General features: G+C 26.8%; 3 protein-coding genes and 1 long non-coding RNA gene across 6 annotated transcripts in view; 1 reads left to right on the top strand and 3 right to left on the bottom strand.

Annotated features, from left to right (window-relative positions):
• Window positions 1-1,958: 1,958 nt before the first annotated feature.
• Vps24 (vacuolar protein sorting 24) lies at window positions 1,959-3,629 on the bottom strand. Its single transcript, XM_072903306.1, has 4 exons — window positions 3,353-3,629; window positions 3,237-3,297; window positions 2,509-2,903; window positions 1,959-2,347 (listed from the first exon to the last, which is right to left on the bottom strand). The coding sequence occupies exons 1-4, from the start codon at window positions 3,395-3,397 to the stop codon at window positions 2,186-2,188; spliced, it is 663 nt and encodes a 220-aa protein (XP_072759407.1). The 5' UTR covers window positions 3,398-3,629; the 3' UTR covers window positions 1,959-2,185.
• Window positions 3,630-4,406: 777 nt separating this feature from the next.
• Window positions 4,407-11,117, bottom strand: LOC140671873 (uncharacterized). The gene is made up of 4 exons (XM_072903563.1): window positions 10,762-11,117; window positions 4,925-10,113; window positions 4,692-4,853; window positions 4,407-4,617 (listed from the first exon to the last, which is right to left on the bottom strand). Exons 1-4 carry the CDS (start codon window positions 10,872-10,874, stop codon window positions 4,409-4,411), a joined length of 5,673 nt encoding a protein of 1,890 aa, XP_072759664.1. The 5' UTR covers window positions 10,875-11,117; the 3' UTR covers window positions 4,407-4,408.
• A 532-nt stretch (window positions 11,118-11,649) lies between these two features.
• Window positions 11,650-26,554, bottom strand: LOC140671610 (uncharacterized). Of its 3 annotated transcripts, none has more exons than XM_072903050.1 (13): window positions 26,235-26,553; window positions 25,547-25,686; window positions 23,807-23,995; window positions 23,336-23,543; window positions 22,703-22,827; window positions 22,281-22,414; window positions 21,803-22,068; window positions 21,514-21,661; window positions 17,673-21,442; window positions 16,437-17,145; window positions 15,777-15,969; window positions 15,413-15,659; window positions 11,650-11,674 (listed from the first exon to the last, which is right to left on the bottom strand). In XM_072903050.1, exons 1-13 carry the CDS (start codon window positions 26,414-26,416, stop codon window positions 11,665-11,667), a joined length of 6,321 nt encoding a protein of 2,106 aa, XP_072759151.1. In that variant the 5' UTR covers window positions 26,417-26,553; the 3' UTR covers window positions 11,650-11,664. The 3 variants fall into 3 exon arrangements, with proteins under 3 accessions (XP_072759151.1, XP_072759150.1, XP_072759149.1); XM_072903049.1 differs by lacking the exon at window positions 11,650-11,674 and adding an exon at window positions 13,771-13,949 and having other exon boundaries at window positions 26,235-26,554; XM_072903048.1 differs by lacking the exon at window positions 11,650-11,674 and having other exon boundaries at window positions 15,076-15,969.
• LOC140671617 (uncharacterized) overlaps window positions 13,505-26,753 on the top strand; it is a 156,171-nt gene continuing 142,922 nt past the window's right edge. The window contains exon 1 of the long non-coding RNA XR_012047775.1: window positions 13,505-13,837. This is a non-coding gene — a long non-coding RNA (uncharacterized lncRNA). The remainder of the gene's footprint in view (window positions 13,838-26,753) is intronic.

Here is a 26,753-nt window from a genome sequence, read left to right as displayed (position 1 = left end):
AGTAATAAAAATCTATAAAATTCAAGTATAATAAAATATTTATTTTATTATTCTCGACATAGCTAATACGTAAAAGACGTGTACATTTTTTATAAAACAATATAGCTGAATGAGATAAAAATATTTCCATGATTTAAATCATTCGTGTATAATTTTCTTCAATGATCAAACGACCGATAACATTATTAATCTTCTATTACCTCTTGGCTCGATTCCTCTTGACAGTTATCTAGTCGGCGGCCATACACACGGTATTTTAAATACATTGTATTTCTCTTACAATTAAATCGGTATTTTTAGCTCGTTCTTATATTCATAAGTCTAATAGCGTTTTTGATTGAAGCAGATTTAATCCGGGAGCGAATAATGACGTTATTGCATCGTCTCTACCAATAAAAGACTTGAATTCATAGTAAAATAATCCGGATTGGGTTAAAATCCGTTCAATCGAAACGCTGTTAAATACAGCTTTAATTAATCGTATAAAACCATTACAGAGCCATCTTAAGACACTTAAGCAATCTTAAAATAAGAATGGACTACACTACGAATACCGGCCTTAGGCTACGTTCATCTTGGCGCTGTAAATGATGAAAGTGTTAAATTAACCAATCAGGATAGGAAGAAATCTTTGCTCTGATTGGTCCATCAAATGCTTTCAATAATTACAATGAAAACGTAAACGGCGCACGAATGATGGGCAAATTTCAATATCAATGTCAATCACATCCAGTGTGCGAGAGCCATAAAGTTTATTACTTTCATTGTAGACAGTCTTTTATAAGCTGATTCGTAAAGGTCATTCCACATTAGTCGCATCGCAGCGTCGCAAACGTCCTAAGCGTCGTGCTATCCAATCAGCATCAAGCTAACTTAACGCTGATTGGATCACATGACTTGCGACGCTTCAATGCGACTAATGTAAAATGACCTTTACGAAATTCGCAATCAGTGATAGTGATAAAAGTTATAATAACGATACACTCTTTAAATTATTTTATATTATTATTGTTATTTAATAAATTTTTTAAATATTTTTCGGTTTTACTTGTGTTTTATAAACAGTATATATATATATATATATATATATATATATATATATATATATATATATATATATATAACTGTACAAAATCAAACACAGGAAGATTAGATCTGAAGAAATAAATTATGAATTAATTTTTTTATAACGCGCTGTGCGAGATAAGTAAGTTGCTATAAAGAAGTAAATTGAATGATTAATTTTTAATTAACAATAGAGAAATATTTATATTATATATATAACTAATTATATATTGATATATATATTTATTTATATATTATTAATATTATTAGTACATTATAATTAGTATTATATAATAATATTAATATTCTTAATGATCATAATAAAATAAAGTACTAATATTTATTTTGCAATTTATTTATTTGTGTCAACAACATTCTTCAACGTAAAATATTCTCTTTTTGTTACTAAATATTTAGTAAGTAAATATATTTACTTACTAAAATATTTTATTAAAAAAGTATTTAACTAATTAATATTATAATTATATTATAATTATCAATACTGTATCGATAGTTTGTTGCAATTTTATATCTTTTTCCTTTTTCTTTTAAAAATCGAATTTGAAAATTTATAAAAATAGTTGAATACTAGATGCTATATAAAATAAACTACAAAATGAAAAGTACAAAATAAAAATGGCATACTTAAAGCCATAAAAGATAATCCTTTTTATCATATTTATATATATATAAATTTGTATGAATTTTATAACAAAGTGCAACAGCTAAAGTTATTGAAATTCTTTTGAGATGTCACACAATTATTTCTATAATTTTTAATAATTATTTTGATATATCATTATGCTTTCGTTTAATTTGTTTTACATAACTTTCTTAATTTTAATAATAATTATTAATTTTAACTTTAATAATAATTCAAATTAGAGAAAATTATTATTTAATGGTAAATGTAAAAATAGATACTTGTTTAAGTACTCTACAAAGCGATAGTACATACAATATTTACATATAAATAGCGAAACAACATATGATAAATATTATTTTTAGCAAATACTATTTATATAATTTATGTTATTATTTATTTAATAATTGTTATGTTATGATACTTATATTTCCCTGACATTTAGCGTAAATATACTTCAATTATTTAGTTGTGCCTCTAACTGCGAAGGCTCTGCAATCTGTTTTTCATCTCTTCAAGTTCTTTGTCATCATCTTCTGTTTCTTCTTCTGCAGATGTAGAGGCTGCGATTGAACCAGGATTCTCTGTGACAACTGCAGGAGCTGTACCCAACTGACCAGCTGTCACCTCCCATAAAATCTGTAAGTAGAAATTTTATATATAATTAATATTTTTACAGATCTCTCTTTTCATAATGAAAATAAAAGGAAACTATTCGATAGAATTTTTTGGAGTATCCATAATTTGAAAGACTCCTAAGTATTAAATGAAATATAAAATAAAACAAAAATATAACTTACCTTATCAACTTCTTCGTCAGCTTCATCCTCCATATCTTCAGAATCCTCGATAGACTCCATCGTTTCATCCAACATCTCCTCAATAATTCCTGCTTTCATCATTTCCTTTGACATTTCTCTCATAGTTGCAGCTACTTCTGGTACTCTTACCAAAGACTGCATTGCTTGCATCACTTCTGTAGACTTTGAAACTGAACCGGCAACTCTGATTGTTGCCAATTGATTTTTCATTTGTAATGATACAGAATTTAAATGTGCCTTGGAAGTATAAATTTTGTTACAAGCTTTTCGAGCTCTTATAATTTCCTTTGCAAGGATCTTGCACACATCTTTATCTCCTTTCTTTGCCGCTTCCTTTAGGGAACGTTTTACTTTTTCCTCTTCTCTTTGAATTGCTGTGTGAAAAAAAGCATTGATTGTATAAACAATATTTAGAGTAAGTGTAAAAGAAAAGAAATAAAAAAATACTTGATTTAACTGTAAATAGATAATTGTACTAAAGATTTTAAATATTTTAAAGTTTAAGAATACTAAAAATATAGGTGTTATAAGAATATTTCTAAAATCTTGTACATTTTGTAAACTCTTTCTTTCTAAGGTTAAAATAAAAACTTCAAAATCAAAAATTTGAGATAAAGATTAAGATTCTTGCTGATTAAAGAAATTAATTTTAATTTGTTCAATATCTTGAAGATTTTTCTTGGAAATTTTCCTTTTTCCAAACTCACCTCTAACCTGCCTGTCAAGCTGATAACCTTCCTTTCTTAATTTGTGAGTCCATTCTTGAACCTACAAAATGATATTAATGTTAACAAATCAAATTAGGTTTTCTAAAAAATCTCACCATTTCTTTAGGATTCTTTTCCTGCGATTTTCCAAACAAACCCATGTTTGAATCGCGTAGATAGAAACGTCAAAGCATTCAGTCTCTGATCAACATAACCTCTCATCACTCTTCATTTTTAAATCCTTCAAGGTTATGTGATTCATCCGTTTTGTGTGTGTCCCGCCCGAAACTAGTAGTAGTACATATGCATATATCACGTAATTGAATAAACGTATACCTTATCTTACATCAATAATTTTTCAATATTGCTAGTATGTAAGTACTGACAATCTGTGTACATATATCGGAGAATAATATAATAATATAATATTATCAGAACAATAGATTACATATTACAGCATATTAATAAATTATCTTAAGTCGCGATAAAAAAAAATATAAGTTACTTATTATTATATACCTCAAATAATATACTCTCTTTGAAGAATTGAAAAGAAAAAGCTAAGTAAAGAAAAATATTAAATTTCAACATTTTTATAAACGTTTTACAAATATTTCCTTATATATATATTATTCATATTTATACAATTAATTTTTTAATAAATTTAAATGACAGTAGAGTATGTACCATGGGTTACAAAAATGAGTTACAATTAGTAAGATGAAATAAAAAATTATATATTTTTTAATAATAATAATAATTAATATTGCGTCATTGACAAATTTCTAAAAAAACTGTTAAATTTGTAGGCAAAGAAAATGATAAATATTTGAAAAGTAAATTAACATATACTATATATAACTGTTGTGTATACATATTCTATTATTACATTATATAATTTATTAAATTATTAAATTACGTGCAATACATTATTTGAATTTAATTATCATTGTAATTACAAAAATATATAATTCATTTAAAAAGTTTATAATAACAAAGTTTAAAATCTCGTGAATCTTTATACTTTAATATCTTTGTACCTTAATAAATTTTTGGAGATTATTTTACAAAGAAAGAAATGTACAAGAAAGAAATTTAACTTTATTATTTATATTTTATTTTAAGAAAGAGAGAGAGAGAGAGATTTTTAAAAAATATCTATTCCTTATATTTTATTTATCTGAGAAAAGACTTTTAAACCAAAAAAGCATAGATTTCACTAATTCTGCTTTTTTATTTATGATGCCGTTTGCATTTCGCTGATATCTATAATATGGCTTTTTATTATCTTCTTCAGAAATTTTAATTTTTGAATTATTCTGCTTGTTATCAATCGTGCACACTTTATGCTCCCTCTTCTTCTTTTTATAGAAAGCGTTTTCTAAAAACCAGAATCATTCAATTTTTTATTATTATAGTTTATTACATTATTTTTATCATTTAAGTGATTATTACCTTGTTCAATATCTGCTAATTTATCCCAATTTATTTTTTCGCTCTTGCCTACTTTGTTTCCGGAAATAATAATCCTTGAAATAGGAATTTTCTCTTGATTTTCAGATTCTATAATTTGCTGAGATTTTCTCTCTTTTTTCTTGCTGAAAACCCTAACATCTCCTAAAATAAAATTTCTATTTGCATTCTTCTTACATTTTTACTCTTTCATTACGATTTGATATAACGATTACCTTTTTCGATATCCGTTATTTGATTATCCGATTTCATTTCTTCATTCTTTATCTCGGTGTCTTTTTTGAAAATATTAATTCTTTTAAAAAGAGGATTTCTTTTTTGATTTTTAGAATTTGTTTTTCGCTCAGTGTTTACATTTTGAGTATTTTTCTCACTTTCTAATTTATGCAAGTCTTCAGTTATTTCAACTTGATTTGCTTTTCTATTTTTCTTCCATGATTCAATTTCTATTGAATTTTCAAAATCTTGGGAAATTGGGGATGTTGAGAAATTCGTGCTCATCGTGATATCTTTTCTTCCTCGAAAATTTACCGAATTTTGTAACTTATCAATTGCATCTTTATTTTCATTCATAAATTCATTTTTCTTTGTTTCCAAATTTTCATTGAGATTTTTTCTTTCTAATTGATCATATTTAAATTTTCTGATTGACTTTATTAATGATTTATCGTTGTTTTGCCTTATTATGTCATGAGATCCAGTTTCGTTAAATAGCATTTTCCTTTTGTTAAAATCGAGCAATAAATTATATTTTTTCGCAAAATCAATGACTGGCATCAAAATTGTTATTAGATTATTATCATTCAAATTTCTTTTCCAATGATAGTGCACGCTCAACCTTCCTTCTTCTGATTTTTGCATCTTTAAGGTATTTTCCTCCTTAGTCGTTATCATTATGCTAGGTGATTCAGTCGAATAATAATCCTTTTTAACGTTCTTCGCATTCTCTTGACTTGAAGTCATTATATTACATTTATCGTCTTTTTCGTCTTGATTTTTATTCCATGATAAAATCACATGTCCTTGCAGTGGCACACAGCAGGAACATTTTCTCTCAAAAATCTGCTCACATATATTCTTGATCGACAACGCATAAGTATTGTCTTTCAATTTTCTGACCTCTAATGGGAATGCTGCTGTCATATTATCGCTAATGTAATAGAGTTTAGATTTCTCAAGTTCCGAGATATCGGAGGGGAATAAGTGAAAAGGATCGCTGAAAAAACATGATTTGGAGGATGAAATAATTACTTTGTCTGTTTCTGTAGTGATATCATTAGCATTATATATTTTATTGCCAATTAGATTGTCACTGTTATTGTTATTGCTATTCTTGTTCTTATTATCATTGCTATTTGCATCAGCTTTACAAGCCGATGAGGATGAACTGATTTTTGGAAAGTATGTAGGTTCTGCATAGGTCTGTTGAATTTCTGTAGTAGCTTCGTGGGTTTTAATGTGGGCAATAATGTTATCTTTTGTCATAAAATTCTGCTGCTGTGAATCTAAAGTATTTTGATCTATCGAAGGAGTGACTTTAGATTCATAATTTTCATAGTCTATATTTATAAATGAGATTACATTATCAATTACAGTAGTCAATGTTTTGTCATTTAATATGCTTTCCCTTTCGTCTCCGACATCTTCAGGACTTGCTCCATTTTGTGAAATTATATCATCCGACATTTGTGTGTAATTGGATAAAGTTTCTTGCATATAATTTGCAAATGCTGTCGTTACTTTAACATTTGTATCAGCATTAACATGATGACTTTTTATGTATTTTAAAATTTCCGGTGAATAATATTTTATTGGCGATAAATTATGCTCAATCCTCTCTAATATTATTGCTGGATCAATTTCATCAGTTGAAGAAGCGATCTTCGATTCCTCATTTCGATATTTTACATTTGTAGATGAAATTAAATTTTTGTCAGATGGCTTAGTCAATATTTTTCTATTTAAGATATATTCAGTTTCATCCCCGATATCTTTAACTTCTTCCATGTTTCCTGAAATTATCCCATTCGATATCTGTGCATAGTTGGGTGAAATTTTTTCCATAAAATTCGAGGATATTGTTGTAACTTGGACATTTTCATTATTGATATGATAATTTTTTGTATCTTGTAAATTTTTATTATCCAGTACATAACAATTTATTGATTTATTATTATCATTATTTGCATTAATGTCCTTTATTCTCGACGTTAAGTTAACGATAATTTTTTCTGTTTCATCAACATTTTTAGTCATAATCGATGAAATTGTAGTTGTCTCTGAGACTATACTTTTTTCTTTTTTATTCAATTCTTCAGCTTTTATTAAATTTGGTTCTATGGAAATTGTTGATATGAGATTATTTTGCAAAATAGCTTTATCATAACTCACTGTAGTTTTTAATGGTTCAACTAATTCTTTCACTTCATTACCTTGCATCTTCTTCTCTATCTTCTGTATTCCATTTAAGATTTGATCTCTTTCATCTTTTTCTGTTTTATAAATAGTTTCTCTTGTTGTGTTTTCTTCACTGTACGTGTTTTTGTCTTCCTCGTATTCGACATCAGATAGAATATCTTTCACCTTTTCTACGATCGTGTTTTCTATTTGCGGAATTGACAAAATACTTTTGAGATTCGGAATTTGTAAAATTTCTGGCAGCAAACTTTTACCTTGTGTCTGAAGAATATTTTTGTCAAGATTTTTTGTTTCGGTTAAGGAAGTGTTTGATGCAAAGTCGTTGATGACCTTTCGGATGGAATTTAAAAGTAAAGTGTTATCACAGTATGGTAATCTTTTTGACGGCAAATCAATAATTGTTTCGGGATTATTGGTGGTATCTTCTTTATTATTTAAATCATTTATTATTTCATAATCAAGGTATTGCATTAAAGGTTGTTCCCGAAGAATCTCATCTTCAAGATCAATTGTTTTTGTTCCTAATAAATCGTTATCAGTTGTTTCTTCAAAATTATATTCGGTGGTAGAATCAGTACTCATAGGTGTTATAATTTCTCTTTCAAGCTGTTCTTGAAGTATTTCTTTTTCAGAATTAAAATCAGTATTTAATTTTTTCAAATCATACATATTTTCTTCCTCAAAATCATATATTGCTTTAGAATCATAATTGATAGTTGTAATTTCTTCAGATTGTCCTTGAAAAATTTTTTTCTCACGAGAAGTATTGATCCTTGATTCATCAAATTTATTTGTAATTTCCTCTTTAAAATTATATCCGATTTTTGAATCATGATTAACGGTTGTATCCTCTTCTTTAAATTCTTCTTGAGAAATTTTTCTTCCGGGATAGATATTAATATTTGATTGTTTTAGATAATTTCTATTTTTTTCTTCAGAATTATATCCAGTTTTGAAATCATAATTAATAATATTTGTAGCCTCTTCTTTACAAAGACTATTCCATAATACTCCAAGAGTGCTCCATGAATTAACATTTATATCTGTTATCAAAGTTTGTTCATCATCTTTCAAATTATTTATTTCCTTATCGTTATTATATTCATATGAGTTAGTAGAATAAAGATAATTCTCACTCGAAGTTGGATTTGTTTTTTTGTTATTTGGACTTGACAATAGTTTAACTGTATAACTTTTACTTTTTCCTAACAGTGTGTTTCTGGCAGTCTCCATGGATTTATCAGATATCTGATTCATCAATTTTTTAAATAATTTATTTTTATCACAATTGTCATCTGATTCATAAGTTTGCTCGGTAGATTCTGCATATTGATAAAATTCTTGTGGGAAATTTGTATTAGCCTCAACATTTAATTCTGCATTTGTTGATTGGAAATACTCATTCGAATCGACAGTTGACGTTTCGATTTTACTAGTGGACGGCTTTGATTGTGCATATGTATCGATTATTTTAAATTTATCTGAATAATTGATATTATTCAACGTTGTTCCTTCTTTAGTGGACATTTGTATGATATATTCCGGAATTCGAATCGTAGAATATTCATTTATATCGTTCTCTTGTGTCTGTTTTGCAAATATTTCTGGTGACGTCGCACTGAGTACGCACACGTCGCGACCGAATAACTTTATACACTCTTCCATGTTTACCAATTTTTCATTACGCGTGATTGACGGATAGATGGATGGTGTTGTTATTTCAACATAATTTGTAAAAAATGGCATTAGTTTAGAAAAATCATTTTCTTGATTTCCTTTAATTTTTTCTGTAGAATCTTCTAATTTATACATTGTTTCATCTAAATTATAAAAGTCTGTAGTACTGCTTTCTTCAGTTACATCGTTCGAATAATTTGGATAAAAATTAGTTTCCGTTTCTGAATCAATTGACATGTCTACATAATTATTCGGAGTTTCTGCAGTTAACTTAAGCAAATGTTTTTCATCTTTTTCAGTAATTTCAATCGATTCAAGATCACTTTCTGTTTGTGTAATAGTTGTTGCATCAACATAGCTTGTCGAAGATGAAGTAGTTGATACAGGATTTCCAACTTGACTTTCTTCAACTATACGTGAATAGGGATATAAATTTTGATGGATAATCGGTTGATTGCAGGTGTTATTTTTAACTCGAAAATTTAATCTGTCCTTAAACGAGGTAAATGGAACTCCAATATTCAATTTTTTCTCGTTTCCTATATAAGGCAAAATATTTGAAGGTTTTTCGTATAGAATTGAAGCAGGGGGAGTATCGCATATTCTTTCTTGATAGAATCGTGTTGGGAAAAAATTGTTTAGATTAGGAACACGTAATTTTTGAAGACCTTTATGATACAACTTTGGCGATGTGTGCTGGAAGATATTTGATTTTGTATTTTTGTGTTTTGCTAGTCTCTGATGATTTATTTGTTCAGGCTTTTTGTCTTTTTTAGAAGAACTTAACATATCCGATGAACTTTCCATTGATGATGTAGAAAAGCAGTTCTTCTCTTTGCAATAACAAACACAATTTTCCGTATTACACTTCTTTACCTTTCCTCGAGATTTTAAATTCAAAATTATATTTTCTGCATTTATATTATTCTTGGAAGCTCGTAAAAACATATTATTTTTTAGTGTTTTAGCTTTCATTTTATTTGCCAGATTTTCTTGCAAGTATTTTACATTTTTTACGAAAGTACGGGGATTCGAAGTTTCCCTAGAGATTTTGATATTTTTATTAAGGTCTCCTGTATTCATCTCTGTTTTCATAGAGTCTTCCTTTCTCGATAATAAAAAAAATTTATTTTTCCGAGGTAACGTTCCGCAACGTTTCGTTTTCTGGCCTATATTATTTGGCTTTTTGTATTTATCTCGTTTTGTGATCTGTGATGATGGCATTAATAAAAAGAGCGATCTCTTTGCATTATCCTTTGTGAGATTTTGATCATTGTGCAAAGATAAGTATGGAAGAATTGTCGATAATCTATAAGTAAATAAATATGCTAAAAATTAATTTAATCAACTCACCTTTATTTGAATAAAATTTAATTTACATATAATTTAAATATAATAAGTTCGTACGAAAGACGAATAGATAATTTTTATATCAAAGATATTATATATAAATATATATATATGTTTCTATTTTATTTTTAAATCATCCATAGATATTCTAAACATTCATTATCATGTAATTGACAATCTGGCAACTTCAAAGCTTAAAATTTAAAAATTTTTTGCAAAATTCAGCAGTTTATTGTATGCACAAATGATATAAACGATTGTGACATAAATAATTAAGCAATTAAGATTAACATACTTTTATATTATTAACATACTTTTATATTTGCCATTTGCATTAGGATATATTATATAAAGTTTCAAAAATTATACATACACATGAAAAAGTACTCTAATAATAACATTTTTTATATTATTAATTTATATAAAAAAATATTAAAATCTGTGTTCGATAAAAACAAATTTTTTGCAAAATTTAATTTTAATTATTATATTTATTAAGAATTAAATTTTTTTATTGAAAATTTTAATTTATTCATGAATTATAAGTATCTAAAATAATCTTGAATTAAATTTTTAATTTATCAAACAATTAAGAGTTTTTAATTACCTTAAATTTGAGAAATTTGCTTGCGCCACATCCTTGACGGAAATTTCCTCTGAACGGACAATCACAAGTAACATCAATACAATCAAAGTATTTTTATACATATTGATACACATTCACTGTTAACCACTTGACGTTATTATGCTCCTTGATTTTGGACACAAAATTACTTTTATTTTACACAAAAAATAATAGTTATAACAGTAAAAATATTTATAGCGCAGTATGTACAGTATCCACTAGATTACGTAATTTTTTCTTAACAATTATGTTAGAATTTATTAGAACACTGTAAGTAAAAATACAATTAGATTAAATAAATTTAAACTAATATTAAAATTTAAAAAACTGATAAAATAAGAGAAATTAACACAATTAAATTCAATTAAATCAAAATAAAATAACAATTATAATTTTTAAATAAAATAATATGCATAAACAAGATATATATATATATATATAGAGAGAGAGAGAGAGAGAGAGAGAGAGAGAGAGAGAGAGAAAGAAGAGGGGGGAGAAAGAACTATATAAAAAATATAAACAAAATTTATATTAAAAGAAGTTAAATTATTAAAAAATTTATAAATTAATTTTAATTTAAAAGAATACAAAATTAAATATAATATTACAAGTGTTACAATAAATAATATGTTATAGCGAAATTTGTATACTTTGCTCTGATATACTTTGTTCTCCAAAGACGAATTGAATTTGATCGTGATCAAAAGTGCACTAAATAATTTGACGATTCATTGGTTACAAATATCTTTTGTCAATACATTGTTATGAAACTTAATCCATTATGTCCTTTATGTCGTAATCGTATGTATATATGTGTGAACAGGTTTTGATTCAATTCATTAATGACCTCATTTTTTTAAGAACCTCCTGCGGTTATAATATTTTTCATGACATTCTACGGATATAAATATTTTTAATTGTTATGCGCAATTCTAAATTATAATATAAAAATATATTTGCTTAAAACAATTCTAAAATTAATCTTTATTGTATTTAATTTTTATTTAAATTATTAAGTAGTAAACGTAATATTAGGAGCATCAAAATTGTAAGTTTATATAATGACTATATTTATCTATATTATCAATTTTTTTTATAACATTCACGTTTGTTAGTTTATCCGTGTCTGCTTAAAACTTAAATTATTAATCATAATAATTGAAAAATTTGTATATATATATATATATATATATATATATATATATATATTATTGAATTTTTATTATTAATTTATTATACAATATAGTCAATAACACATCTATAATTCGCGACAAAATTCGAAACAGAATTTTATTTATAATTTTACGCGTTGTGTGTAACGCAAAAAAAACGTTAAAGAATTATAAACAATACACATCTTTATACATATCAGGATATATATATATATATATATATATATATATATACATTAATAAAGAGAGAAAGAAAGAGATAGGATGTGTGTGTATTATTAAAGATATAGATATATTAATACAAAAAAATAATACATTTATATATATAGATATATTAATAAAGAGTGTATCTTGATTTATAAATGTGTGTATTATTTTTAATTTTTTAATGTCTTTTTTAGAATTACTAGGAATTATTTCATGAATACGTATAGCCATTAGTTCTCTCTTGCCTTTTTTACTTTCTCATTAAAAAAAAGTTATCTAATTGTAATACATTTTCCGTTTTATCCTCTTCCGGCTTTTCTAACAGTTTAACCAGGTACCTATTCATATGTCACTGAGAGTTCTTTTGACAGCAATTCATCTCACTCACAATATACACGATATTATAACTTCTACAAATAATTTTATATATTTTTTCCTTTTTTTTATATGGTATAAAAAAATAATTATTTTTATACTCACTTATAAATATACATAACACAATCACATATAAATATAAAAGTATATCGTATATTAATGAAACATAGAGAGAATTGATAAAATAATTAATAGTTTTCGAGATATATTATTGTTGCGCTTTCTGCTTGATTTTAATTAATTTTGATATTCATATTTATACTGTTACTCATTTACAAGCATTTGCACAAAAAATAAGACACTCTCTTAGAAGTGATATGTATTAAAGTAAAAACAATATTAAAGTATATCTTTAATATTGGACTAAGAATACAAAACACAAGGAACAACAAAATTAATAGACTAACAATAAGTCGTTTGAAAGATGAACCCATAAAGCAATTAGCAATCACAAGATTTTACAAGATATTAACTCTTTATATAATGTTGTCCTTGTTAATAAATAATGTGACAGCCAAAAGATGATTCTCTTGAAGATGGGTATAGTAAATAACAATTAAGTTTGAGTACATGTATTATTCTTACACGTTTGTCTTTTGCATTAATGTGGCATTTATTAGAAATTAGCTCAAAATGTTTCACGTGGCATATTATTTTGGAATCGGATCAGCCGTAAGAAAGTCGAAATGTTTCGCGATTTTGGCGCTCATACAGTATATTGCGCACTATTATACATGCATAAAATTAAGATTTTTGTATTCCAAACATATTCCTGACCGAGCATCAAAGATATCGAAGATGATGAGCAAGTGTCGGGAGTGTCGAGAAAAAGTATCGGTCGATTTACGCGGAAATATATGTATGGCTTGTGTCGGCAGAACGTGCGGGAATAACGTGACAATAAGCGATAACTAATCAAGTTAGCGCTTTTTCGTAAAAACGATAAGCAGCCATCTAGTCAGTGCATCGCTCTTTGCCGCACAAAGTGTCTTCATTACAAATATCGGTGATGCGAATGTACTGATGCTGTCGTTAAAAAATTGTTTTTTAAACATTAATGAACATATGTGCTAATAATGATCTCTTTCTAATTATTGTCGCGCGTTGCTCTAAAAAATTCGCATAATATCTACTTTGGAAGAAGTTTGCGAGTGATAAATCTTGGAAAATTATGTAAAATATTGCGTGTGAATAGTGAAATTTCGGAATTAAATTTTCCTGCAAGTATGTGCTTTATGAAACCTGGATGATGTCATCGACACAAAGGAGTTGACAGGATGACAATTGTAGCATCGCAACGACTGGTGAGTAAATTTATTATATTCGTGCAATTAATCCTCTCGGAAAACGGACAACGTTTGGCCTCAAAGCCGAAAGCCGGAGCATACAGCGGATTTTGTGTGACTTATTTTTGACCTGCGGCAAAATTTTTTCTTTATTAAATAAAAAGAAACATATTGCAAAATAAAAATAAATAATACGTATTTACGTGATCTATTTACTTTGATCGTGAATTTTATAAAAGAATTTTAACATACGAGAGATATCCGCTGGCAGAAAGGATTAATGACAATGTTTAGTCGTATTAATTTTCACACACCGTATTCTTCACTTATTATTGCCTTATTATTATTTTCATAATTTGTTAGAATAATAGAAATATTAAAAATAAAATTGCTATTATTATAATATATTAAATTTAAAAATATGGAAAAGGATAAACATATAAAATTTTATACATATATGCATATAAAAATTTATATTGTATATATAAGGAGTAAACTTAGCAGCTCCTACTTTAATAAACTAAGTTCTTCACTCATTTATTAGAAAATGATAGTATCTTGTAGTTATTTGAAGAATAATTTTGTTTACAATAAAAAAATCAAAGCTACATATAGATGTAGCATTTTAGAGAAATAATTTATTTGACAAAAATAAAAACAATAACATATGATACATCTTAATATAAGATTATTTGTAATCGTTTACAACAATTTTTCTTTTGTTTGATGTCTTACTAAAAATTATAGTACATTTGCAATAAAAAATGTAACGATTTTACAAATATTTTAAATCTTTTCGTATGGTATTTTTCAAATTGTTTGTAATTTTTAGTGATTTTTTTCATTTATTTGCGTTATTATATTTGTAATAAAAAAGTAGTTTTTGTCAATTTTTGAAAATGTTCGAAATATGATCTCGCCGTGTTTTTGCAATTATATTTTAACTTTTAAACGGCACAGTTACAAACGAAAGAAAAATTATGAATACACGTAGTTCCTGATGTGACAAAGATAATGTGTTATCAGGAAAGGTAAGTGATTTTGACATAATATTTAGAAGCATACTAAAGAAGAATTATAAAGGTATAGGTTTTTTGTAGTAATTATTACTACATCGTATATAAAGTTTGTACAAAATAGTTATCTCAATTTAATTTTCTTCTTCAAAAATTACAAAAATATTAGATACATATTTAATTGAAATATAATTAATCTTTTAATATTTTAAAAATAAATTGCATAAATATTATATTATCAATTTTTATTTTTCTCATAATTTATAGCTTTATATATTTAATATATATATATGTGTTATATCCGCGCGTGCGCTGTGTGTGTGTATTTGTATATGTATGTGTAAATATTTGGCTTTCTCATAATTTAAAAAAATTTATCTTATCATTTACGCGCATTCTCAGTAATCATGGTAAAATTATTAACATATATAACCAGCATTAAATATTGAGACTATATATATTTATGCTACGTACACTTTACAGAAAGTTTAGATATACTATTGTATATCATACAGTATATTAGCTAAATCTTTTTTTGTTTTATTTGAGGTTACTTAAAATTTATATATATACTTACATAAAGATTTGGAAAATTTGTAAAAATGAAATAAATTTTTTTATATGTTCAATCGCAGCTTGAAAAAAATTGCTGGTAGTTTCGGAAGTTATATTTTTTAAATGTTTTTCTTCATCCGAACCTAATACAGTCTCGTTGTATTTTTCTTTGAAATTTTCGATAACTGGTTCCACAGATTCCGTGAGATTTTGCATGTTTTCCAAGCCGTCGGTAATTGTGTAATTTTGTAATTTTTGAATTACCTTTTCTGTGAAAGATGGTAATTTTTCATTGCTCTTCAAAATATTGCTTTTTAAACTTTTATCCTTTTCTTTGTTTTTCATTGAAAGAATTTTATTATTATATAATAAATAATTCTTCTTACGAGCTTTTATGAAATCTTCTAGCAGATTATCATCAGTTCTTTTGTCTATTTGAGTTTGTAAATAATTTGTTTCTATATCTTTTTTCGTTATCATTTTTTCTTTTTCTTGTTTATCAATATTGTTATTATTTAAAGAATTTTCAATGTCTTTGCTTTTGATGTTTTCAATCGAGTTGAGCTTATTTGACTGCATCTTATAAAAATAAAATAGTATATTAAAACACAATGATACTAATAATGTAAAAAAAGAAAGTAGAGAGAAGAAAGAGAAGAATAGAAAATTACATTTACTAATTGAAATAATATAATAATAAATAACGTCGCAGAAATTGAACTAATCTATCGAAATAAATTATTCTCATTAATTTAGTAATTATCTTTGCATACTTTAATAAAAGAGTGCGGTTAACATAATTATCGAGAAATAATTATTAGAAGTAGTGATTACTGACTGAGTTTTTAATAATAAGTCATATTATTTTGTAGCTCTTGTATAAGTATACACTATAAAATATTAATATAAATGTAATTTTTAACTCAGGTTGAGTTTGGATGTTATACTCTTTTTATATATTGCCTGATAATTGCATACATATCTTTTTCACCTAAAAGATCAATCGCAATTTCAACAGGTTGTTATTGCGTTAAGAAAATATTTACCTCGTCATCGATTTGATTTATGCCTCCATTCAGCCTGTTTCTAATCTCTCTTCGCTGCCTAATATTCCTATTTTTTTTCCAGGGAAATAGTAAAAACATTCCATATTTATCAGATCGTATTTGGTCTGATAAATATCTGATTTCTTCGCTATTAAATTGTTCGTCTTCCTTTTCTAATTCATGATTAATTCCACTATCTTTGACATCTACAGAAACATCCTGCACATTTTCTGATGAATAAACCTTTTTATCTGAAATATTTTCAATATTCTCATTTAACAGATCCGAAAGATTTTCGTATATAAGTTCTTCTGAAGATTTATCATCCGAATCTCTAATTATTGAATCTGATAGTTTTCGTGATAAATATTGATTCTCGAAATAAGGAATCTCGAAAGTTTCTAACGACTCGTCATAATCTTTCACTTCTAACATCTTATATGAATCCTTCTCCTTAGACGGTATAAATACGATATACTTTCGTGACTTAGATTTTTTTTCATCTTGCTGATTGATTTCCAAGTCTTTTTCCGAGCAAGTCAAGTAATTTTTTAATTTTTGAAACAAGACAGTGTTTAATAATGATTCATCATTTTTTGACAAGTGATAAAGTGGGATTGGCTGTTTGCAAAATATTTCCTCGGAGCTTTTCTTCAAATGATCATACGTACCATAGATTGATCCATCTCGTGTACCTTTTTTTGTTAATCTAAAGATCAAAAGAATAATATGTTATTTAATACTGACAAACAAATAAAAATAGAAAAATATTTAAAGATTTAATTGTGAAATTTTAAAAATATTTATATCTTATTTTACTAAAACAATAAATATACAGGGTGCCCCAGATTTATCGTATCACCTGTTAATGGTGGATTCCTGAGGCCATTTAGAGACGAAAATCCTAATACTAAAATTTGAGACTATAATAATTTTCAAATGATAAGAGTTTAAAGCTGACCAATTAGCATGACAAACTATTATAGTCTCGACATTTTGATAGGATTTTAGTCTCTAAATGGCCTCAGAAATCTATCATTAACAGATGGTAAGTCTGGGATACCCTGTATATGTTACATTACATAATATATAAAATATAACAAAAAATTGCGCTCTCTCTACAATTATTATACATAAACTTTAGTGTCAATATTGTTATTTGTCTATATATATATATACACAAGAGATCTCATTCAATAAAGTAATAAATATAAATAAAACAATGAAATACGTTACAGATGATATAACAATCGCTGTAGATATTCATCGCTCTTTTGTTGTTCAATATTTCTTCGTATCCTTGTTCTTGCATTTCCTTTTTCAAGTTTACTTAATCCAAAATCATTATCAAGAATTTTTTCGACTTCTTTGATTGTCTTATTATTGCTAGACATCTTAATATTTATGTCATTTTGTATCTTCTCATTTGAATTGTTCAATTTATTAATTTCTGGAGTATCTGTAACTATTTTATTATTTATATTCCCTGCTACATTTTTTCTCTTATTATTCAAAAGTTCTGTTCTATATTCTGACTCTGCAATAGCTTTAAATTTTTTTTCATCATGAGAATTGACAAATTGTTCGTTTTCTATATATTTTCCAATTCCCACATCTTTTTTCAATTCTGTTTTGTTATCCGTTATAGGAACGTCTAAATTATCATGTCCCACTTCAAGATTTCTATAAATATTATTTAATTTATTTGCTGTGTTATTATTTACAGTTTGATTGATATTCCAACGATCGGAGGGATTTAACCAATTTTGTGCAAATCTCGCGAGATTATTCGGTCGGTTATGTTGTCTTTGTGCGTCAAAAATATATACGACATTAGCATTTTCTTCGTCATTTTTAATCGGTGTTTTCTTCGTGTATTCGTGTAACTTGGGAATTTGATGTTGATCTTGGCTAAATGTTGATTTCGAAAGAACTCGACTGATTTTTTCAAGCATCCATCTTGGAACTGAATTTTGATTTTCGGATTTAATCTTCGAATAATATTTCGGAAGTTTGGAGTGGTTCTCGTACAATTGTAATATCGGCTCACCGTTACGGTACGTTGAAGGATCGATTGCAAATATTCTACGATCAGAAAATTTAGAAGTTGCTTTTGATTCGTCTGCAATTATTTTTTCGGAATACTGACAATCTTGATCATGTTTACGATCCGAAAATCTAGATGCTTCTTGTTTATCTTGAATTATTTTTGGAAGATGCTCATAATATTGATTATATTTGCGATCTGAAGGTATAAATGTTGATTCTCCATCATCTTCAATTACTTTCAAATATCGAGGATATTGATAATATTTACTATATTTCGGATAATGTTGTTTTTTTACTTCCGGAAGTGTATACAGTCGACTTGGAATATTTTCATACTGTTTGGAAACAAATTCAATAGGAATTTCATATATTTCATTATTATTATCTTTATAAGTAACGTCGTCGTCGATCAGAATGCCAACAAACTCTTCTCGATCGATCGGATGACGAAAATCATCGTTTCCGTAAAATTTCTCCCACGTTTCTCTTCTCTTCAGATTCCGCTTCTGTTCGTCGGCAATCTTTGTTAGTTCATGACAAGACTGCTGCAACAGTCTCTTTCGTTTCTCATACAGCTTTTCTTTCAGCTTGTTGATCTGTTTGGCGCGTCTGTTCAAGTATCTGTCCTCATATCTGGCATTTTCTCTCAATGGCTGACATATGGTTTTCAATTTCTTCGTGTCGATATTTTTCTTTAACTTCATTTCAGATTCAATATTTCGATTCGGATTATCTTCTACATTTTGTTGTATATCTTTATCTTTTGATTTCGTTCTTGACTCGATCCCGTTCGATCCCGAATTGTCAATTGCTATATCCGCTATTTGCTTCAATAAAATTGCTTCCGTCGTCGCCTGTTCTTCGGAAAAGATTTCCGTTGTTTCTAGAGAATTTGTCGAGCTCAAACTAATTTTATAGTTATTGTCATGCCGTTCTTCGTTTTTCTGACTTTCGGTGACTGTTGAATAAACTGAATTGTCGGCTTTTTTCTTCTTGTTAATGAGATCTTGCGTTTTTTCGCGGGTCGTTTCCTGTCTATACTCAGTCGTGGAGGCAACCAGTTCTTGCCGATTATTTTTATTATCCAAAGACATTTTAGAAACAATCTGGAAAGGATCGCACGTCGTTTTCTTGTTTTCCGATTGGACGTCTGATAACTTGGTACGAAAAAATATTTCTTTTGTAATGTCATTGTTAACAATATTATTGTTATTTGAATCTTCTTCGTTATTTAAAGAAAATGTTGAATTTATTAAAAACTTCTTGATGTTAGATTTGTCTACATTTTCATATTGCTCCCAAGTATTGTTTATTTCTGAATTATCCATTATTATTGATGTTGAATTTTCATCGATGGTCTGCATTGTGGAGCTTGGTAATCCACTATAATCCAATGTATTTGATTCCGTGGTTATAGTTCCTGCAGTTATTTCATATTCTTCATAATCGGATTCGATACTTTCACTTGGGAGTATCTCTCCCGCCATAATTTCCTCGTCTTCTTCTTTCATCGTAGAATTTTCAACATTTCTTTTCGATTGCGCGTTTCCTACTACGCTCTTTATCCTTTCTATTTCTGAAGAAGAATCTGAAAATATTTGACTATCGCGTTTTACACGACAATAACAAAGCTTCTTTGACAAATGGGAAGCTCGGATATTTCTACAATGGCAATTTCCGGAATTTTCTTTATTTTCTTTAATCATTTCCTCAGCAAGGACTTTTTGCATCTTTGCCTGATTACTTCTTTTAACTCTTTTATTATAAAAAATAGGATATTGTTTTTCGCGACTAGAATATTCCATATTTACATCATTACCTCGGGGAAATTTAATTGTTTCTGTTTTAATATTATCAGTACTACCTGATATATTCGTGGCCAAAATCTTATCTTTATTCAAGTTGGTTTGCTCGTGTTTTATATTTTTAGTATGGTAATTGTTATAATTCGAATTTACAGTGGCAGTTTGAGAAGGTTGATAAAAAAAACTCGAAGCTTTTAATCCTGATTCCACTTTCAGTTTTGTTTCTTCAGGTTTTATATTTGACTCTTGATGATTGATGTAAATTGGACTTTTGACAAATTGGCTTAATGGCGTCGAAAAGCGTCTCAATGCAAGACCTGGTGCTTCGTATTTCGTATCACGATCATGTAATTGTTCTTTGGAATTGTAGTAATTAATTAACTGTTGCATGCTCTTTTCTACGGCTCGTTTTTCCTTTTTCTTGTTGGGTAATTGTTCTTGAAAAACTTTTATCGCAGTTATTTTATCATTATCTCTGACATTCTCATATTTTTGGGGGGAAAATTCTGCTTGCAATAGATCATCATAGTTTTTCGGATTTTCCTTAATTCTTGTATTGAAAAACTTAACATTTTCAAAGAACTCGTTTGGTATGTGATCATTTTCCATTTCTATCCATGTATCATCTTCTATATGTTTTTCATTTCTATGCTTCGTATTTTGCATTGAACCGTTTTCATTGTTTTCATCTTCAACATAATCGTAATCTTTGCTATTTTGCTCCAACGAGTCTCCCATTGTGATAAAAATGTCGCTTTCGGGGAATCCTTTGATAGGCTTACGTCGAAAGAAGCCGTAGAAATTGTTCTCGTCGCTATCGGTGGTCCTTGGATTAAATGGTATCGACAATTCATCTCTTCTGAAATCATTCTTCCGCTTTGTATTTTTCTCGCTTATATAATCTTTCATATTGTCAAGTTTCGGACGTCTCTTGAAAACATTGTTTTTCCTCGGGCCTATTTCTAAATTCTTGCCGATATCTCTCTTTATTCTTCCAGATCCCTGCACTAAATGCTGATAATTTTTCATGTTATTAATGTTTCTTTCTTCTTGATTGTCTTGTTGAATGATATTTTTATCTTGTATCGTATGTAATTTCTTTTCTGTAATGTTATCGGCCGTTTCCTCCTCAGAATAAACGCAAGCTTCTACCTATTAAATTGATACTATTTCAGTTATTTTTAAATTTGATAGGCGAAATATTTTTGTATATATTAGTTTACCTTTGCATTAGGTATAACCCAGAAACCTATGTCCCCGGAAGAGAGCTTTAATTCAGAACCATCAGGCTTGATAATGATCTCTGGATTTAAATTAGGTAATTTTTCATCGTTTATTAAATCGAGTGGTTTGTTATTTAATAAGATTTTTCTAAAAAATAATATTTTAATAATAATATATATATATATATATACACACACTATATTTCGTTTATAATAATATTATATACGAAAGAATTTTGCAAAGTGCTTTATTTAATATACAATACACATATGTTATAAAGTTACTTACTCTGAAAACATTTTGTTGCCAGTTGTGAAATCTGGCGACAGAATGTATTTGTGAAGAATTTTGATTTTGAGATCTTTTAGATAAGCGGTCACTTCTTTTGGCGTTAAATTTACACCGAAAATGGTAATAGCTCCTTTATCGTACAACGCAGAAGGTTTCGTGCATTGGCTATACAAATGTACGGAACTTTCGTTGTTTGATTGAAGTTTTAGTTCCAAAACTTGGCGCCCCACTAAGGTCTTGTGTAATAAAGATACCCAGTAATCCTGATTATAAAAATGATATTATTAATAGTATCTTATAATTTTTTGTATTTATCTCATTTAATTTAAGCACGTAAATCCATCTCACATACAATTTTTGATATTTCTATAATCTTTTTATCAGTTACTACAATATATATCAAATGCAGTTAAATGTGTTTAATAATATACGATAGATATAGCTGAATACATTTAAGATATTGCAAGTGACTTACAGGAGTTGCTTTATAAAAATTTGATGGTTGTCTCATTATAACTTGTGTGTCAAGTTTTGCAGCATTTCCAAGTCTTATCGTCCAAGTAAGTGCTCCTAGATATGTATGTTTAAACTTTTCGGGTTTTGATTCCGCTATTACATAACAATAGATGCATGTAAATAATTTTATAAATATATGAATTTTACATCGCGCGCGTGCGCGCGCATAAAATCTATGTGTAATATGATACATATAAATTAAATATAAAACGTTTAAATAAAAATATAAGACACAAATAGGTAAAAATTAGATAAATATAAATATAACATAAATATAATATAAATATAAAATTCAACTGTACAACGTATAAATATAAATAATTATATAAATTTTGACAATACTATTATATAGTTTATTTTATAACTTTAGAACGTTCTTACCAATCCATAACGGTTTTTTGCTCGTCATATGACTGATAATTTTGTACAGCTCGTTCTTATCAGCAACCATATTATCGTAATACATGGAAATAATGTCATTATTTAAAGAGACACTAGCAAAATCGCTGAAATTATTTGACAATAATTCCTGTTAGTAATTAATATGATTAACGATTACATAATATTAAATCCATCCAAGATATTGGTTAATTTTCTTTTATTTTTTTATTATTTTTTATTACGCACACAAATCTAATTTGTGTAACATCTTATTATTTTACTTTAGTATTATTTTTTATTATATTTTTATGTTATTATTTATTATTATTATTATTATTATATATTATTAATTTAATTTATTTTAATTTACTTAATATTTATTTTTGACTAAGTTTAAATATACATATATATATATATATATATATATATATATATATATGTATATTTAAACAAAAATTAAAATTACATATGTATATGTATACCGGTGTTTTTAAATTAAAATATAATTTTATTACATATTTATCACAAATCATATAGAGAAAAACAATTTTTTATCAACGTAATGCAATTTTATTTTCATAGAATTTTTATGTATTAAATATATCTATTTATAAGATAAAATAAAACACTTACGGATGCCATGTAATTGCCGAAAGCGCAGTGTCTGCCAAAGTAAGATAATCTTGAAGATATTTCTGCTCTTTCGCTGTTCTATAACCCACAATGTCTGGTCCCGTGATTAAACTATTTGAATATCTCGGGAAAGTCTTCAGCATTTCACGCAAATTTGCGACATATTGTCCTAGATCTCCACCGGATAAATTGCATTTAGTTTGGCATTCTACGGAAAAATATTTTATAACAATTAAAAAATTAGATATTTTAAAAAAATATATAAATTTTATATTTTTTATAGAATAATTCAAAAAATTAAATATTTAAAAAATGTATTTTTTTTTTTATATTTAAGAAATTTATAAAATTTTAAATTCACTCTGAGATATTAAATACTAAGTTTCAATCTAATGTTATATATATATATATATATATATATATATATATATATCATTGCTTCAGAAACATAAAGTTTTCAAAGATTTTTACCATAACCCAATTGCCAGTTGATGTTGTAACCCATGAGATCGCTAAAAGAGAGAAGCTCCGTTATGTTTGTCCAATTTTTTAAATGTATTTTTGATGTATTCTCGATATATATATTTCGAGGTGCGATGCATACTATTATATCGAATCCAATGTTTTTTGCCCATTGATATATCAGTGTCCATTGGTTTTCTACAAAATTAAAACGCGTAAAATTTCAACATTCTGTAGGACGACCTAAACAAAGAATAGTGATAATCTCAAACACATACGCATCTTATACATAAAATTATTATTATTTTTATTAAATTGCTAAAAATTGAATTTTTAATTTTTTTACGAAAATATCAATATAATTGAACAACAAAAATACAATTGACAATAATTTCCTGAAATATGCACATTGATATAATCTTTCAAGGCTCAACTTTTCAATACATGTCTTCAATATTATTTTTTGTATTTTTTGTACATGTATACGAGGCAATAAAGTTTTGATTTAACCATTTAAATAAAGAATAGGCAAATGCTATCACATTTGATATAAAATATGTACATTCGTGAATAATACATAACAATTTTAAATCTTTTTTCATAAATGTATTTGCAAATATCGCAATTATAAATGTGATCATAATAAATGCAAATGGTTTAATTGAAACAGAAAGATTTTTTAAAATAAATTAACTATTTAAGAGTAAAGTATTTTCTAGTTATTTTCTAAAGTTTTAACTTTCTAATAATAAAGGTAAACTTTTAATTTAATATAAAATAGAGAGGGAGAGAGAGAGAGAGAGAGAGAGAGAGAGAGAGAGAGAGAGAGACGAAATTGCGATTAACACATAAATAGATTTATATTTAAAAACTTATTTAAATAGACTGATTAACGATTAATCAATAACTAATTGAGAATAACTTGACGTTTGTAATTGCATCAGCAAATGTTATTTATTCAACATTACTTTATATCGGCACAAGTGCAATAATTTAAATATTACATTGACGCTTTGAAATTCACGATCATACTATTATCTCGCAGCTTGTCGACGTTGCATTATGACACTCACTGAGCGCTCTTGCTATCAAGGCTAATGGACGTGCATATAACTACTGGCAACCTCAAAATGAATTAATGACATTAGCATTACATCATCGCACCGTCCTCATTCATTGACATCGTCCTTGCTATCCTTTTAGTCCGTTCACAACGATTAAATTCGTCGCATGGTCAGGAAATTAGAACATTGTCATATTTATTGAAAACATATGAACAATTAATTTTTGTAATTTTTTATTTAAGAGTTTTTTATTAAAGAGTTTGTGTCATTTTTGCAGTCTTCGGCTCGATGCAATGTATTGCTCAAGTCTTGTTTTTTTCAAAGTTTCTTATATTTACATAAAGTATACTATTGCATTAAATTATGTGATAAAAAAATTAGTTTGTTTCTATTTTATATGATATAAGTTTCATTGTCGTGTAATTATTTTATTAGAGAAAATTTGTTTTATCACACTTTTTGTGTCATAGTTTCGTTATATATATATGAAATGAAACTATTAAACACAAAAAAGGAATAAAACAAATTTTATGATTATAATTTAATACTTGGTATAACTAAATTTTCTGTACACGATACATTTTCGGATTAAATACGTCGTTCGTTAAAAGTTTCTAGATTTAGAGATCTTAAGAGATCTACAGAGAATCTTTTAAGATTTAAAATATTTAATATAATACTTTACCAAACGTGTTATTTGAATCGACATCAGCGTTATGCGAATACTCTCGCTCAAAGATATAAGAGTTGCTTTGTGATCCTCCAAGACGAATGTAAGCAGGCATCAAACCTCGGGCCATGTTTGTGCTTCTTTCGATATTCTGGCTGAATGATTAATACAGATTGTAATAATATAGATTTCTTTTTTTATCAGACATTTCTTTTTATATTTAAACATACTTTTTTATTAGAATGTTTGAACTCAAAAGGGCTTCTTTTATCTTCTCAATTACAGAGAGATAGATTATAATAAAATAAAATTCAAACTTTATTATTGTATTGCACTATATTATAACTCATCTTATATATGACAGTAACTTTATATAACAAAAAATAATCTTAACAGATTGGTATTTTATTGACAACAATTAAAAACTTTTAATAGTTACTTACAATTTCTGTTTTTAAAATATTAATAATTATAATATGTAATAAAAAAAAATTAAAATATTTCATAAAATTAAGAAATTTATCAAAAATTAATTTTTTTCGAAAAATTGACGAAACATTAACTGAAACTTTGATATAAATTCAATAAAATACCAATTCCTGCAAAATAAAATAATTATTTTTAATTAATATTTTACTAATGTTTGTAAAAATTAATATTTTGTTAGTATTTGTAAATTTTTTCTTTTTAATGAAATACTTACGTGAATGCATCGGTACTATGCAGTAAGGTTGCTGGATCCAGTGTAAAACTGAGAAACGCGTTACTAGTTACAGCAATTGGTTTTTTATAGTTTACATTAAGTATTAAATTTTCCGCGAAGCAATTCGCGATCAAATAAATTACTTGCAAAAGCAAGCCAATATATTGATGATGATAGTTCATCTTTGATTACTTGTTACATTTAATTCTTGATTTTTATTTTATTTCACATATAATTAATTCAACACAATTACAAAATGTTTTGGCTTTTCCAACACAAGTCTTACATTTTTCTTCAATATGAAAAATGTTTAAGATATAGATGTTAAAGGAATCAATGAAAAATCGTATTAAACTGTAATATAAAATCCTGAAAATTAGAAAAATATATGATATATAGAAAAAAAGTTGAAAAGTGCGTAAAAATTTCAATTATATATTTGTAAAAGTTTTAATAAAGTTTTAACATGTGTATACGCGTAAAAAACCAACACAGCAATTCAAGAGACTTTTTTATGCA

The sequence above is a fragment of the Anoplolepis gracilipes genome, chromosome 12 (genome assembly GCF_047496725.1).
Source record: "Anoplolepis gracilipes chromosome 12, ASM4749672v1, whole genome shotgun sequence".
Classification (NCBI taxonomy): domain Eukaryota; kingdom Metazoa; phylum Arthropoda; class Insecta; order Hymenoptera; family Formicidae; genus Anoplolepis; species Anoplolepis gracilipes.
The sequence above is the reverse complement of the archived record's forward strand: the minus strand, read 5'-3'. Positions and strand labels throughout refer to the sequence as shown.